The following is a 16,246-nucleotide window of genomic DNA, read 5'->3' on the forward strand; positions in this document are numbered from 1 at the left end:
CGAAAACATGTGTTTCTGTTTCTTCACAGCTCAAAGATCCCGCATGTCTGTCAGTTCCCCTCGCCCCTCTCCCTCCCCCAGCATCTCTCCCGCCCCCTCCCCCTCCCCCGGCAACCATCTTCTCCCTCCCCCCTCCCACACAGCCCCCTCCCCCACCCCCTCCAGCCAGCTTCACCACCGCCTCACCATGCCCTCGTCCCAGGCTCCGTCCACTAACCAGCTCCAGCCTATCACCAGCGAGTCAGTGGCGCGTATGATGATGGACAAGCGAAGGGAGGTAATCCCGCCCCCCATCCTCTCTCAGCCCACCCCACCGGGAGAATTTGACCAAGCCAACAACAACAACAACAATAACAACAACAACGGCATCGGGGGCTCCGGTGGGAAGAAGTTCGGGGACGGCGATAGGAAAATGGCTGGGGGAGGGAAGGAGAAGAAAACCGTGCGGATGGACGTTCCGGAAACGGAGGAGGAGAAGGAGGAGAAGAGGGAGGAGGCGGCTAGAGAGATGGCAGGGTTCGGATCGGACGAGCGAGGGGTGGGAGGCATGAAGGATGAGCTACAATCGCCCACAACACCCGTTGGGGGGCAACAGGTGAGTCACTTTTTTTTTTTATTTAAACAATTTTGTAATTTTGTACTTTTTCTTTTTTTCTTCTTTTTTTCAAGCAACAGAACAGCTCACTGAAAACAAAAATGTTTCCTCCTTCATAAATTAAATTAGCCTTCAATTTAAGACTCCCTCCTTTTTAAGACCTAATTTTCCAGATTTGTTGAGATCTTAAAAGGGAGGTTTCACTGTATAAGTTTTTATGGAAGATGTTCATCTCTGCAGTCCAAAGCGAAACACAAGCCACCACCCCTGACAGTGCCACCGGCGGTCCTACAGAGTGCTCTCCCCTCCCCCAGCTGCGGCCCAGGGTCAGCCCCGGGTTCGGCCAGCGGCCTTCGCAAAAGCATGTTCAAGAAAAACAAAGATGATGGCATGGACAGGTAAGTTGCTTTGACTCTCTCGTTCAGGCGAATCAGGCAGAGGACAAAAAACGTTGTTTACGATGACAAGGCCCCACAAAAAAAAATGAGGAACTGTAGGTGGGGCTTTTTTTCTTCTTTTCTTCTTTCTTCTTCTGCGTTCGTGGGCTGAAACTCCCACGTACACTCGTGTTTTTTACACGAGTGGAATTTTACGTGTATGACCGTTTTTTTACCCCGTTTTCTTCTTTTTTGATTGAAATTGTTTTTTTTAACTTTCACAGGCTTATGTGGCTTTTTTATTGGCCGTATCAGATAAGAATAACTTCCTTTGCAAATTCAGTACAATCAAATTTTGTCCTAAAAAAATCAAGGATTTGGAGGGAAAAAAGAGGGGCGGTCAGGGAATCAGACACAAGTAACTTTAGGGGGGGAAGGGGGGGGGGGGGGGGGGCTTAGCTTGCTTGGCTGTCTGTCTTTCCATTGTGTCTTTTATTTTAATACGGCTTAATATTGACCAATGTTTGTGATAGGGGAAATGATTGTACCCGTAGATCAAGACTGTGATGCTGATATTTGTGTTGTTTTTATATGTTTTTTGGCTGTTTAAGAGCAGACGAACCACACTTTTCCATCCATTGTTTAATTGTATGGACAATAACTTATCTTATTTATATGTATAGATTAAGGAGATTTCTATAGCGCATTATCTTATGTCATATGACGCTGCATAACAAATAAAATATTGTGTTGTGGACAGGGTGCTGGAGCAGGTGGACTTTGAACGTCAGTTTGAGAACCTGCCCAAGTTCATCCCCGAGGACAACGAGACGCTGACCCCACTGCCTCAGAGTCCTCGCGGCATCATCAGCGTCTACAAGAAGAAAAAGAAAATATCCAACCTGGGTAAGGTTTGGTGAGGGGGAGACAGACAGACAGACAGAGACAGAGGGAGGGAGAGAGAGACAGAGAGAGAGACACACAGAGAGAAACACACAGAGAGACAGACAGAGAGAGACTGACAGACAGAGAGAGACAGACAGAAGGAGGGAGAGAGAGTCAGAGAGACTGACAGACACAGAGAGACTGACAGACACAGAGAGACTGACAGACACAGAGAGAGACAGAGGGAGAGAGATATATAGAGAGAGGGAGAGATATATATTATAGAGGGAGATATATAGAGAGAGAAAGAGAGAGAGATGCTGATCTTAGACATGACACACTCATTTTATGATTATTCAGTCATCACACATTTTGATTCTAGCCTAATGCTTACAGTATGAGTATGTATCTGTAATAAATAATAATAATGATATTAAATGCCGTAGAATGTAGCGAGTGTGTGTGTGTGTGTGCGTGCGTGCATGTGTGAGTGAGTGAGTGTGTATGCAATTCAGTGAGCACTCTGTTTTGTTGTTGTGTTTGAATGTATTATGTATTGAATGTACTCGAGCCAAGCAACATTTCTGTGTACTGCACGTGATTGTAATAACATCTTATATCTTATATCTAGAGCGTATATACCCAGAGTTAAACCCTGCACAGAGCACTACACAATCATTGGGGGGAAAAAACACAGAAAACATAACATTATTTGCTGTGGTTTTTCAGTGAAGGGAGACAACCAGGAAGGGGAGAGCAAGCTGTCCAGTGAATCGGACTCCACCACCCCCAAGACTCCTCGCAGCAGCAGGTTCGAAGATTCCACGTTCTTCGGCAGCAGCTTCAGCCTGGAGAAAATGTCCGATGAATTCCTCAAGGCAGGCGTCTCAGCTAAAGGTGAGACTGAGAACCTAACAAAAAGCATAGAAAGAGGTAACTCCCCCGAGCAGAGCATTGACGGACATTTTTAAGTTAGCTTCCTAACTACCTGGTTTATATAGTACCAGGCAATGCTTTCTCAGTCTAGCAACTTGTAAGTAAGGTTAAAAACCCTAACGGTTAAGTTCGCATCAAAACAAATAAAAGCTGATGGAAAAAAGAAACAAGGGCACCATCGTTGACACGCTCTTTGACCTGTAACTTGAACATGTGCTGTGATTTCTGCATCTTCAAAAACTTGTGGATCCCTCCATCAATTCCAACTAGCTCTAGCCATGTTTTCTCCGTGGTGTTTCAGATTTTGGTGAAGGTGACCTGAACTCCCCAATGACTCCAAAGACTAGCCATGTTTTCTCTATGGTGTATAGTTCTAGCCATGTTTTCCCTATGGTGGATAGTTCTAGCCATGTTTTCTCTATGGTGTATAGTTCTAGCCATGTTTTCCCTATGGTGTATAGTTCTAGCCATGTTTTCTCTATGGTGTATAGTTCTAGCCATGTTTTCCCTATGGTGTATAGTTCTAGCCATGTTTTCTCTATGGTGTATAGTTCTAGCCATGTTTTCTCCGTGGTGTTTCAGATTTTGGTGAAGGTGACCTGAACTCCCCAATGACTCCAAAGACTAGCCATGTTTTCCCTATGGTGTATAGTTCTAGCCATGTTTTCTCCACGGTGTTTCAGATTTTGGCGAAGGTGACCTGAACTCCCCGATGACTCCCAAGACTCCCAGCTCCCCTGGGACGTTCTCCACGCGACGTATCCTGGACCAGCGACGTCAGCTGGTCATGCAGCTCTTCGACGACCAGGGCCTCTACCCCAGCAGTGAGTCGCACTTTTCTAGTCCTTCCACTGCTGGCTGCCTTGTCTTTGTTATACAGTGGAATCACCTTTTAAGACATTCAAAAGACGCCCGTTTTTAAGACGTTTTTAAAGTTTTTAAGACTTCAGTTGGTCATGCAGCTCTTCAATGACCAGGGCCTCTACCCCAGCAGTGAGTCACACTTTTCAGGCATTGGAATTGTCCGCGAAATCGTGGATTTCCACAAAAAGGAAATTACGTTTCAGCGAAAATAGATAATTGTCTGCGGAAAAAATAAGGTAATTCAAATTATATGTATACTGTTGTCTCTATCCATTATTTGCTTGCACAAGAACTATCAAAATATTGGTCTAAAATGCTAAAATTCGTTTTCCTTCCGGGGGGCTTCGCCACCCTGGTCCCCCCAATGGGGCTCTGCCCCTGTACCCCTCCGGGGCCTAGGCGGCTCATGAACCGTGGCCTATTTTCAGAGTTGTTTCTATTTTGGAATTCCCATGCCTGACTTTTGTATTCCTTGAACAGACAGGCGCAATGGTCTAGTGGATAAGCTTCCCAAGCGGAAGGTTGTGGAATCAAATCCCAGCTGCAGCTGGTGGGTTAAGGGTGGACATTTTTCTGATCTGCCAGATTAACTGATGTGCAGACCTGCTAGTGTCTTATCCCCCTTCGTGTGTACATGCAAGCACAAGACCAAGTGCGCACGGAAAAGAACCTGTAATTCATGTCTGAGTTTGGCGGGTTATAAAAACACGCAAACACCAAGCATGCATTCCCCGAAAGCGGTGTATGGCAGAGCAAAATCGGTCATGCACGTAAGAACCATGGGAGTATCAGCCCATGTCCGAAGAAGAAGAAGGTCATGAAATAATTCATCTGTATTTTCGTATTCGTATGTACTGACGTGAACCGGCACGGTTGGCCTAGTGGTAAGGCGTCCGCCCCGTGATCGGGAGGTCGTGGGTTCGAACCCCGGCTGGGTCATACCTAAGACTTTAAAATTGGCAATCTAGTGGCTGCTCCGCCTGGCGTCTGGCATTATGGGGTTAGCGCTAGGACTGGTTGGTCCGGTGTCAGAATAATGTGACTGGGTGAGACATGAAGCCTGTGCTTTACTTCCTTTACTTTATTTGGTGTTTAACGTCGTTTTCAACCACGAAGGTTACATCGCGACGGAAGCCTGTGCTGCGACTTCTGTCTTGTGTGTGGCGCACATTATATGTCTTCTTCTTCTTCTGGTGTTTAACGTCGTTTTCAACCACGAAGGTTATATCGCGACGGAAGCCTGTGCTGCGACTTCTGTCATGTGTGTGGCGCACGTTATATGTCTTCTTCTTCTTCTTCTGCGTTCGTGGGCTGAAACTCCCATGTACACTCGTGTTTTTTGCACGAATGGAATTTTACGTGTATGACCGTTTTTTACACCGCCATTTAGGCACTGGCAGCCATACGCCGTTTTCGGAGGAAGCATGCTGGGTATTTTCGTGTTTCTATAACCCACCGAACTCTGACATGGATTACAGGATCTTTTTCGTGCGCACTTGGTCTTGTGCTTGCGTGTACACAGGGGGGTGTTCGGACACCGAGGAGAGTCTGCACAGAAAGTTGACTCTGAGAAATAAATCTCTCGCCGAACGTGGGGACGAACTCACGCTGACAGCGGCCAACTGGATACAAATCCAGCGCTCTACCGACTGAGCTACATCCCCGCCCCCACGTTATATGTCAAAGCAGCACCGCCCTGATATGGCCCTTCGTGGTCGGCTGGGCGTTAAGCAAACAAACAAACAAATGTACTGACGTCACATTGCTCAAAGACGGAGAATCTAATGTTCAATCGATAGTTGTAGTAAACTAGTTTAGCCCCTCTTTAGGGCGAGGGCCAGATGCAAAAAAGCATATCTATGCTTATTCTTGTCACCCTCGAAAAATAAAGATTTGTCATTGTCAAAAAAAAAAAAAAAAAAAAAAAAAAAAATGTTCAATCGATCCATTTCTGTTTTTAGCGCAAGCCACACTGGCCTTTCAAGCCAAGCACAGCGAGATCTTCCCCAACAAGATGTGTCTGCAGCTCAAGATCCGGGAAGTGAGACAGAAGATGATGGCCCAGTCGGCACAACACGTCCGTGGCTTGGGCGACTCTCCCCTCACCCCCTCGGCCATCACTTCCACGGCAACCACGCCCAACGCCACGCACACGGAATCTGTGGCGTTCTCTGGCGGCGACCCCTTCACCTCTGTCTCCTCTGCGGGTCAGATGAGCGGCAGGCATGGGGAACAACTCCAGGGGGCTGGTTCCGGTCGCGGCGGCGAGGTTATGCCCCCTGTATCCATGCATCAAAATATGTGAATGAATACTGTGGTGGGTGGAGTACCCCCTTCTTGGAAGACTTTCGGAAAGTATTCGAACGACAGAAGAAAAGGAAGAAAACTTCTGAGAATCGTAGTAAATCAGGTCTGAAAATGGTGGTACATTTACAGACTTTTTTGATGAAAAAATCAAAGAAAATTATGTTGTGAAAGAGAGGGAGTCTTTACCATGGAAGGAAGTTTGTGAATTTCATGAAGAATGACAAAAAGAGGGAGTCTTACGATGGAAGTAAATGGCAGTTAATCAACTTTATGGAGAATGACACTGAGAACAATTTCTTGAAAGAGATGGTCATGAAAGAGGTTTTTTCGTGTACAGTACAGTGGTACCTGTGATGAAAGGACACCCTAGGGACCAGCCACAAGTGTCCCTACATTGCAGGTGGCCTGTCATGACAGGTATATTTTGCAGGCATGGGAATTGTCCGCCGAAAGGCAAATTTCCGCCGACATTTTTGTTGTGTTCCGCCGAAAAAGCAAAAGTGTCCGCCGAAAAAATAAATGGGGGAGGCAAAAATGGTTATGAAAACTGAATTGAATGGCAAACTTGGAGCTCAGATGACACCAAATTGCACAATTTGGGTTCTTTGGAAAAATATTTTCAGGGGGGCATGCCCCTGGACCCCTTCGCGCCGTCGACTTTGATATTTCAGCCTTTTTTACTTTATCCAATTCCCATGCCTGATTTTGGTCAAGATGATAGACAAATGGACAACAGAAAGTGTCTTTTTAAGGGAGGTGTCCTTTCATCGGAGGGGCCACACATTGCAGGTCCCCCTGTATCTCTGAACTCTTGAGACAGTGAACTGGATTTGTGAGGTTGTAATGATTCGAGAAGAAGTTTTGACGAAGGTAAATGAACTCGCATGTGTGAAGACAAAACCGTGAAACAAGTCTGTGAAGGGAGTGTCTTGAAATGTGGGCTTCCCTCCTGCTTTGAACGTTGAAGGATGTGAACTGGTTTTGTGATTCATGAGGCGGCCATATTTCTACAACAAGAAAGTGACGGCATTTCGACTGAACATCAAAATGTGTAAACATTTCTGGGCTTAAAACGTCATGATCTTATCTGCGTCATATGCATCACTGTTTTAGTTTGCTTTAGTCTTGTGAATGAATGGCTTTATCAGAATGATTATGTTCTGTTGTGATTTGGCTACTTTTATTTTCAAACCTTAACCCCCCGCGCCCCCCCCCCCCCCCCCCCCCCCCCCCTTCTGTTCACTTTGCTCTGGCAGTTGTGTTAAAGTATTTTTTCGGAATGGGTATGTTGCTTCCTGAAATGCATTTGATATATCAACAGTTACTGAATGAAAAAGAGGACGGTACTTTCAATGTCGCTTTCATTTGGTGTATTTGTCTGTGTTGCAGGTGCGTAGTGGATTTCACGATTTTACCAGACTGTGTATAACTGTTCAACGCACCAGCTTATACAGTTGTGAAGTTTGATTTTCTGTGCAATAAGGGTGAAAAGAGAGGATGTGATCAAAATTGCCATGAATAGACCCCCGCGGGTTAGGGGGAAGAATTTACCCGATGCTCCCCAGCATGTCGTTAGAGGCGACTAACGGATTCTGTTTCTCCTTTTACCCTTGTTAAATGTTTCTTTAATAGAATATAGTCAATTTTTGTAAAGATTTTAGTCAAGCAGTATGTAAGAAATGTTAAGTCCTTTGTACTGGAAACTTGCTTTCTCCCAGCAAGGTAATATATTGTACTACGTTGCAAGCCCCTGGAGCAAATTTTTGATTAGTGCTTTTGTGAACAAGAAACAATTGACAAGTGGCTCTATCCCCTCTCCCCCCTTTCCCCGTCGCGATATAACCCTTCGTGGTTGAAAACGACGTTAAACACCAAATAAAGAAAGAAAGAAAGCCATGAATAGACCCTCTCAATATTCCACTCTGGCGACCTTTGGAGCATAGCAAAGCATGTAAGACAGACTGTTGCGAGAGCTGCAAAAACTTGTTGCACTCATCTCACACGACTTTCGAAGCATAACAGAAAGCATGCTGTACGGATATCTCGTGAGAGCTCCTCAGATTCCAAAAAGGTCTATCCTTATTCAGGATATGGATCTATATATAGCAAAGTCGGTATGAAGGGATTTTCTCTTTTTTTTATCGGCACTTCATATTGTCTGTAAATGGTTTCGTTGTTAAAGATTACCTTTCTTCAACCAACTGAAGTAGAATTACAGTGTCATTGCTTTGTACAGATTTGTACAGGTGTTTTTTCTTGTAGAATCATTGACTTGCTTTGCAATATGGTCATTTCTTGAACATCCAGTTTAAGGATGGAAGTTTTCACTAATTCAGAAGAGAAAAAAAATCGTCCAGGAAGAGATCTGAAATTAGAACTGTGATTGCGGGTGAAACAGAAATTTCATCAAATCAAATTGAATGGTATAATATTACATCTCAAGTTGAATGGTGTGTGGTGGGTTAAAAACGGTCATACATGAAAAAACCCACTCGTGCAAAAACTTGAGTGAACGTGGGAGTTTCAGCCCATGAACGAAGAAGAAGAAGGGTTGCCAATATTGAACATGATCCTGTGAACGAGAGTCATGCTAGGAAAAGTGAAGATTGTGCCATATGTGACCTTCGCAAATCTTTTACCCCGTGACGCTAGCAATTGCGTAGTGCGATGTACATAGCATTCTGGCCCGACAGCACGCTGAAAGTGAAAGTTGAGAGTGCCTCATTTGAACCTTGCGTGAGGATATTATAACCAAAATTGCGTCAAAAGCATGGGTGTTGTGATGAGAAGGAGAGCAGAAATTGTACAGATTTTTTGTGGACGTATCTTCTCAGTTCTGTCATTCTTCGTCTTTTGCTGTTTTGTGCGTGTTTTTTAAAATCTGTTTCTGTCTTTCTCTGTCTTTTGTGTTGTGGAGAAATCTTAGATGTTAGTTCCAACCTGAAACATCACCTTGCAAGGGAGGCAATCTTTCTTCTCTGATGCCAATGAATTTGCAGTGTTCTCCCTTGACCTTTCTTTTCTGTTCGATGTTTTGCTTTTATTTTAATTTTTTAAATTTTTTTATTTGGTTTTTCTTCTTTATTTTTCTGTTTTAGTTAGGTTTTTTTCCTTGTTTTTTCTGTTGTATTTTTTTTCTTTTGGACAGCTGCAGCACTTGCTTTGAAGATCATGGTTTGATTTTTACTGAGCGTCTTTTCACAGAGTATATATACAGCTTGGTTCTTGGTCATGTAAGCCACTTGAATGGCTGAAAAGAAATAATGTGTTAAGTGTTATTTTTTGTTTTTTGTTTGCATTTCTGAGAGGTGCTCCTTTCTGTGTGTTGTAATGGTTTCGTCTTTCATTTTCACCTCCGAAAATATGGCTCTAGGAGTCGACTACCTCTTTTAAAGATGACCACGTTTTTGTCATGTCGGAATCTAAGATTTGCTGCAAATTTCACTATCATAAAAATGAAACTTAACGAATGTGTGAGAGTTTTAATGACTTTACACTTTCACCTTCTTTCTTTTGTTTGTGATGAAATCAAATGCAGCGGAACACACAAAGGTTTCTATTTCTTCTTTGCTTTTGTAGGCCTCCTCCTTTGGTCTTTTGGTTGCAGTTCAAGTAACTTGGTTTGCAATCGATTCTGAACATTCCATTCAAAAGTTTATTATTATTTCTGTTTTGCACTGACTTGGGCGAATGACACAGATTCACCTGTGAAAGTTTATTCGAGTGTACATACGAACATTGTAGAGTACCAACAATTCATGGAGGGTATCTCGCGACACTCTAAACCCTGAGAAGAACTGGTCACTGGTAGGTTAAGCCTCTTTTAACATACTGGAAACTGGTAATCTTCCAGTAGGTATTAATTTAGTTTTACTAAAGCCTGCTGGGACACAAGTAATGGGTTAGTGCATTTGTAAACAGGAATCGCTTGACAAGTGGCCCCCTTCATCCCCCCCTTCCTCGTCCTGATATGGCTCTGCGTAGTCGGCTGGACGTTAAGCAACAAATAAACAAACAAACAAACTGGTCACTGGATGTATACATTTTGATGACAATACTGTTTGCAGAAAATGTTCTGCAAGATCTGTGCTGACAAAAATTTTACGCAGTTAATCAAACCGATATAACCGTAATGTTTCTGTGAAGGGCTCAGAGAATTTCTCAAAAATTCGGAATTGCACTGCCATGAGCGTTCCAAATATCATGTGTGGGTGAGGAATGTGTTTTCTGGAAGCATGAACCTCCTGGTCTTGGGACCCTCTAAAGTTGGGGGTCATGGGATTCTCTAAAGTTGGGGGTCCTGGGATTCTCTAAAGTTGGGGTCATGGGATTCTCTAAAGTTGGGGTCATGGGATTCTCTAAAGTTGGGGGTCATGGGACCCTCTAAAGTTGGGGTCATGGGATTCTCTAAAGTTGGGGTCATGGGACCCTCTAAAGTTGGGGTCATGGGATTCTCTAAAGTTGGGGTCATGGGATTCTCTAAAGTTGGCTGTCCTGGAACCCTCTTAAGTTGGCAGCGTCTGTTGGAAGCCCGGTCTAAAAAGGAAGGCACCTCTGAACTCTGTTACTTTTTAACAACAGTTTTGCGAGATTTGTTCAGTTGGGGCAAAGTGTTTAATTTCTTGGGAGAGAAGTGTTGTTTTTCTAAGACCATTACACCTCTCCCCAGTGTTATTATTATTATTATACCTCTTGAAGTGTATTTGTAATTTAATATTGTACAGAAAAAAGTGTGTACATAATCTGTAAATAATGTAAACTTTGTTGTATATAATGTAGTAGATAGAAGAAAAACAAAGTATTGTAAAAATAGATATGTGATATATTTTGATGCCAATTCATTTGGATATGTATCTTCAGAAGTTATGTTCTTGAAAAGAATATTGTTATGGTTCATTTGTTTTGTTCCTGTGTTTGAATTAGCCCTTCTCGCTGTCATATTTTAAGATGATTTTTGTTTTTGATTTTTTTTGTTTTTAGTTTTTATTATTACCTGTAAAAAGGTGTCCGTTTAGCAGGAGTACTGCAACTATTTGTTGCACAGTGATTCTTTGTTTGGTACCTGTAACTAATACATTATTAAGACTTTTTACAAATTCAAAGCCTTGGGTGCTGGAATGGATATTCAAAGATTTTAAACTGACTTTGAGAGTTATTTGCCATTCACACTCAAAATGGAAGTGAAAAACATTTAAAAAATAAAACAAAACATTTTTTATATTTTACCCTGCATGCACCAATGGCTTTAGATTTTTGAAATCATGTTTATGGGCCCGGTAGCTCAGTTGGTAGAGCACTGGACTTGTGATCGGAAGGTCGCAGGTTCGAATTCGGGCCGGGACGGACACGGGTCAACTTTATGTGCAGACCCAGAAGCCATGTCCCACCCCCGTGTCATCACAATGGCACGTAAAAGACCTTGGTCATTCTGCCATAAGTGCAGGTGGTTGAATACACCTAAACACGCAGACACCTGGGTAGCGCGACTCCGTTGCTGCTGGCTTTCCACTGGGAGGAAGCGACCCGAATTTTCCAGCAATGGGACAATAAAGTAATGAATGAAAAAATGAAAATGATGAATGATGGGAACAGTTAAAACCGTTTAGGCAGGTTGACCTTTGTCACTGTTATTGAGACCATGAAAAAGAATGTGTTTATCATACGTGGGAAAATGGAACAGATTAGGAAGGACGAAAGGAATTTACTGACCTCTTTGTTATTGCTTTTTTTTGCTTTGGTGCATACTTTTGTTTCTGTTAGCTGTTGTCAAATGTTCATACATAAACTCTTGTAAATAGCTGTGTAAATAATTGATGTGTTTACCCCCCGCGGGTTAGGGGGAAGAATTTACCCGATGCTCCCCAGCATGTCGTAAGAGGCGACTAACGGATTCTGTTTCTCCTTTTACCCTTGTTAAGTGTTTCTTGTATAGAATATAGTCCATGTTTGTAAAGAATTTAGTCAAGCAGTATGTAAGAAATGTTAAGTCCTTTGTACTGGAAACTTGCATTCTCCCAGTAAGGTCATATATTGTACTACGTTGCAAGCCCCTGGAGCAAATTTTTGATTAGTGCTTTTGTGAACAAGAAACAATTGACAAGTGGCTCTATCCCATCTCCCCCCTTTCCCCGTCGCGATATAACCTTCGTGGTTGAAAACGACGTTAAACACCAAATAAAGAAAGGTGTGTAAATAATAGGTGTGTTTCTGTTTACTGTTCTTTAAATGGCATATATGGTGATAACTTGTACAAAGTGAAAAGAAAATATATATGTAATTATTCTTGGCTGTAAATAGTTTGAAGACTTGGCTTTGAAACAAAATGTTTACAGGTGTATGAAGGTGTTGTTCACCTGTTTGTATGAAGGTGTATGCCTGTTTGTATCAAGGTATCTGTTCACCTTTTTGGTCGAGAAGCCGAATTTTGTGCTTTATCTGTATATAGTGAAAAAGAGGATATTTTAAATAACACACATAGTCTCAGTATGTGGCTGTGTCGTTGTTTTTAGACTCTTTAACTAAATCTGCGCAAATGATGTTTTTAATAATTATTGAGTGTTGTCGTACGTTATACAACATTCGAACAGGAATGTGTCTTGGTTCAAAAGAAAAACAAATCTGATGTTAATCTTGTAGTAATGTGAACTTTTGTTTGTGCTTGTTATTGCATTTAAGTGTGCATCCGAATCTGAATTTTTCTCTTCACTGCCATACTGAATTTCACAGCCTGAAATAATTTTGTGAAAGTTATGAAGAAAAGAAGAAGGATTTATGAAGAAATCCTTTTCATCTGCAAACTACCCAGATTGCAAGAAATGTTGATCAATGAAAAACGAACGAGAATTGTTGGAAAGTGTAGAGGGTTGTGACAGAAGAAAAAGCCTTGAACAAAGATGTAATAACAATCTGTTGTTGTGTTTTTGGTGACTTGATTTTGTAAGAATGCAAGCCCATTTTGATTTAAATGCAGATGTATTAAGTGTCAGATTAGTTCCGTATAATTGTATGAAGTGCAAACAATAATCTATACTAAAGACTTTTTTCTAGGTGATAAGTTTTGTGAGTAATATTTTGTGTAAGTTCTTATTTGCTAGTTTACAATTCGTCGGCTCCTTTCTTTCTGTTTTAATTTTTCTGGCAAATATCTGGCTCAGTAACGATAACTACTTTTGGTGTTCATGTGAATTGTGATGTATGTATTGATATTTGTTGAGAATGAATTTTATTTGTTACTGATTACAAAAACAGATTTTTGTGTGTGTTTGTTTTGTTGTGCATCTGCTGCTTTTAGCTACAAACCGTACCGAACATTACTTTATCTGTAAGGAATAAATCATGTTAGCTTGTATTCTCTCCCTCACTCTCTCCCCTCCCTCCCTACCACTTTTTATCTCCTTCCCTTACTCTCTCCCTCTTCCCTTACTCTCTCCCTCTTCCCTTACTCTCTCTCTTTCACTTCATCTCTCTTTCTCTCTCTCTCTCTCCCTCTCCCTCACTCTCTCCCTCTTTAGTCCAACTGACGCGAAACAAATATTCTTGCAAACTTTTTTTTTTTTTCACAATCATCTAAAGTTGGCCAAAAAATTATTGCAACAAATTTCAAACCCAAATTAAAACATTAATTCCTGTGTCATTTAATTAAAACTGTATATGCCAGTTAAGGCCGTTCACTTGACCTTCAGGATCACCTTTTGGATTTCTTTTACAGGGATCACGTGACCGCCGCTCAAGTAAGGGTACCCTCTAAATCGACCAGACAAAAACGGAAGAGCCGAATGAAAAATCAACAAAAAATCACAATAGGCAAAACTTTGCAACTTTGACATACGAGAAGAAAGTCAAACCAATTATCTACCCTGTTTTGCTGCCTTGCGTATTTCGCGTGCTATGCTATTCCTACTGATGCAGGTGTCGATCGCAAGAGCGGTCAAAAACGGAACGTTTTACGTCAATTTGTATGGATATCATGTCAAAAAGCGCTACATTTTAGCAATGACTTAGTAGATTGCTTTGAAATTTTCGGAATATTTTACCAACATACCAGAGATACTTCGCGCGAAAGTTTGGATCGTTACGGTTATTTATCCAGATGTGACGGAATGTTTCGGAAAATGTTGTTAAACTTGTCATAGGTTTGTTCACTTGTGTCCAAAAAAATCATGACTTTGCATGTATACAGATAAATGATTGATATAGATTCTGTCTAAGTTTCACTTGCGTGTAGCCGCTGGCGTTAGTGATGCAAACACATGAGGAAAAAATGGAACGTTCACGCTGTTTCGCGCCTGCAGCTGTTATCGCTGCGTGCCTATGCTACGGTCACGCTTGGCTGGGCATCGCTGTGGCACCAGAATCATCGCTTAAATATGTAGCGTGTTTACAGGCCCAGCAAATTTGCGTCAGTGCTTACACGCACATAAAACTTTAGCAATGTATGTATCAATAATTTTTCTAAAGACACGCAAAGTCGTGAATTTTTTGGACCCAAGGGAACAATCTTATGACGAGATTAAAAACTTCTGTCGAAAAATTGCATAACATTTTAACAAACAATTGTAACAATCCATCATTTCGCTCGAAGTATCTCTAGTATGTTGGTAAAATATTCTGAAAGTTTCAAAGCCATCCTCCAAAGTCATTGCTAAAGTGCAGACTTTTTTGTCATGATACCCCTACAAAATGACGCAAAACGTCCCGTTTTTGACCGCTCTTGCGATCAACACCTGCAACAGTAGAAATAGCATAGCACGCGAAATGCGCAAGGTAGCAAAACAAAACAATCTGTTCAGGGTAGATAATTGGTTTGACTTTCTTCTCGTATGTCAAAGTTGCAAAGTTTTGCCTATTGTGATTTTTTTTCGATTTTTTATTCGGCTCTTCCGTTTTTGTCTGGTCGATTTTGACGGTACCCTTACTTGAGCGGCGGTCACATGATCCCTGTAAAAGAAATATTTAATCCAAAAGGTGATCCTGAAGGTTAAGTGAACGGCCTTCTCTTGCATATAAAGTTTTAATGAAATGACACGGGGATTAATGCTTTACTTTGGGTTTGAAATTTGTTGCAATAATTTTTTGGCCAAGTTTATGTTCAGGGTACACTGCTTGTAGCCACAGTAAATTCCAGACTCTGATCTTGTGTAAAGCTTTTCCATCCATCGTGTAAACCAACATGTAAGCCATCATGTAAACCATCCTTATCCCATGTAAAAGTTGGCCAAAATATGGGTAGCGCGATTCTTTTGCTCTGGTCAGGGATAGCAGCCCGGAGTTCCCCAAGGACAATGACATATACCAAAATACCAGATCTGAGACGGCTAGCCAAACTTTGTTCATGCCAAACACAGTAACTTTAAGCTATGTTATTATTTCCAAAACTCTACCCTCTGTTTTTCATGTCATTCCTGCTGTCTCGTGGTTATCAGTGATTATTTCATCCGTCGTTCGTGTCAGTTTGGATGTTGTTTCTTTCTTTTCAAAAAGCCCACATCGATGTCTGAGATACATTGTGAAGATTTTCAAGTCTGTGTTGTTCTTTCCCGTAGTTCGAAGGCTTAGTTTTGTAATTTTGTATCACTTTGAGGTAACGGCAAACTTTGTGACTATTCTTCTACACTTTTTACCCCGTTATTGTTAAAACTGTCACCCCTCTCACCTTATTAATCTCCTGTTAGCAGTGCCTATAACTTTCCTGTCATTTTCAACTTCGAAACAAGAAGAGAGATACATGGGTGAAGCAGCATTGATGTGATGTTGGTTGTGTTGGTACTGGTGTACTGCATCAGTACATGGGTACTTTGTATAAGTGCATCTGTACCTTTATTGTCTGGTTCACGCTGAATTGTGTTTTGTCTTTCTAGAAAGTGCCGTCACGCTACTATCGTACTATTGCACGCACTTGTACATACTACTGCGTGACTGTGAAATAAAATGTTGACATCGACACCCCGAAGTGTGTGTGTGTGTGTGATGTTGAGAGAGAGAGAGAGAGAGAGAGACGCAAACGCAGATAATTTATTCAATAGGCCATAGCCCCTTATGAAGGGGTGTGAACAAACGGTTAACATTGCAAATGATTTAACTCATCAGGTGCAAAAAAAGGTACAAAATAATAATCGAGAGAGAGAGAAGAAAATGTGTGAGAGAGAAAACGAACCAACGAACGATCTTTATTACTCAAGGGGGGAGATTTTAGGCTAACGCCTAGTCTTACAATCTGTCCCTACTACAACTAGGACACAAAATGTTGACAACTAAAACAAACAATCCAAAACAGACACGAAAC

General features: G+C 41.8%; 1 protein-coding gene across 1 annotated transcript; it reads left to right on the forward strand.

Annotated features, from left to right (window-relative positions):
- Nucleotides 1–162: 162 nt before the first annotated feature.
- LOC138973671 (protein capicua homolog) lies at nt 163–15,906 on the forward strand. Its single transcript, XM_070346403.1, has 6 exons — nt 163–595; nt 836–993; nt 1,733–1,878; nt 2,587–2,754; nt 3,477–3,617; nt 5,619–15,906. Exons 1-6 carry the CDS (start codon nt 188–190, stop codon nt 5,960–5,962), a joined length of 1,365 nt encoding a protein of 454 aa, XP_070202504.1. The 5' UTR covers nt 163–187; the 3' UTR covers nt 5,963–15,906.
- Nucleotides 15,907–16,246: the final 340 nt, after the last annotated feature.

The sequence above is a fragment of the Littorina saxatilis genome, linkage group LG8 (genome assembly GCF_037325665.1).
Source record: "Littorina saxatilis isolate snail1 linkage group LG8, US_GU_Lsax_2.0, whole genome shotgun sequence".
Taxonomy (NCBI): domain Eukaryota; kingdom Metazoa; phylum Mollusca; class Gastropoda; order Littorinimorpha; family Littorinidae; genus Littorina; species Littorina saxatilis.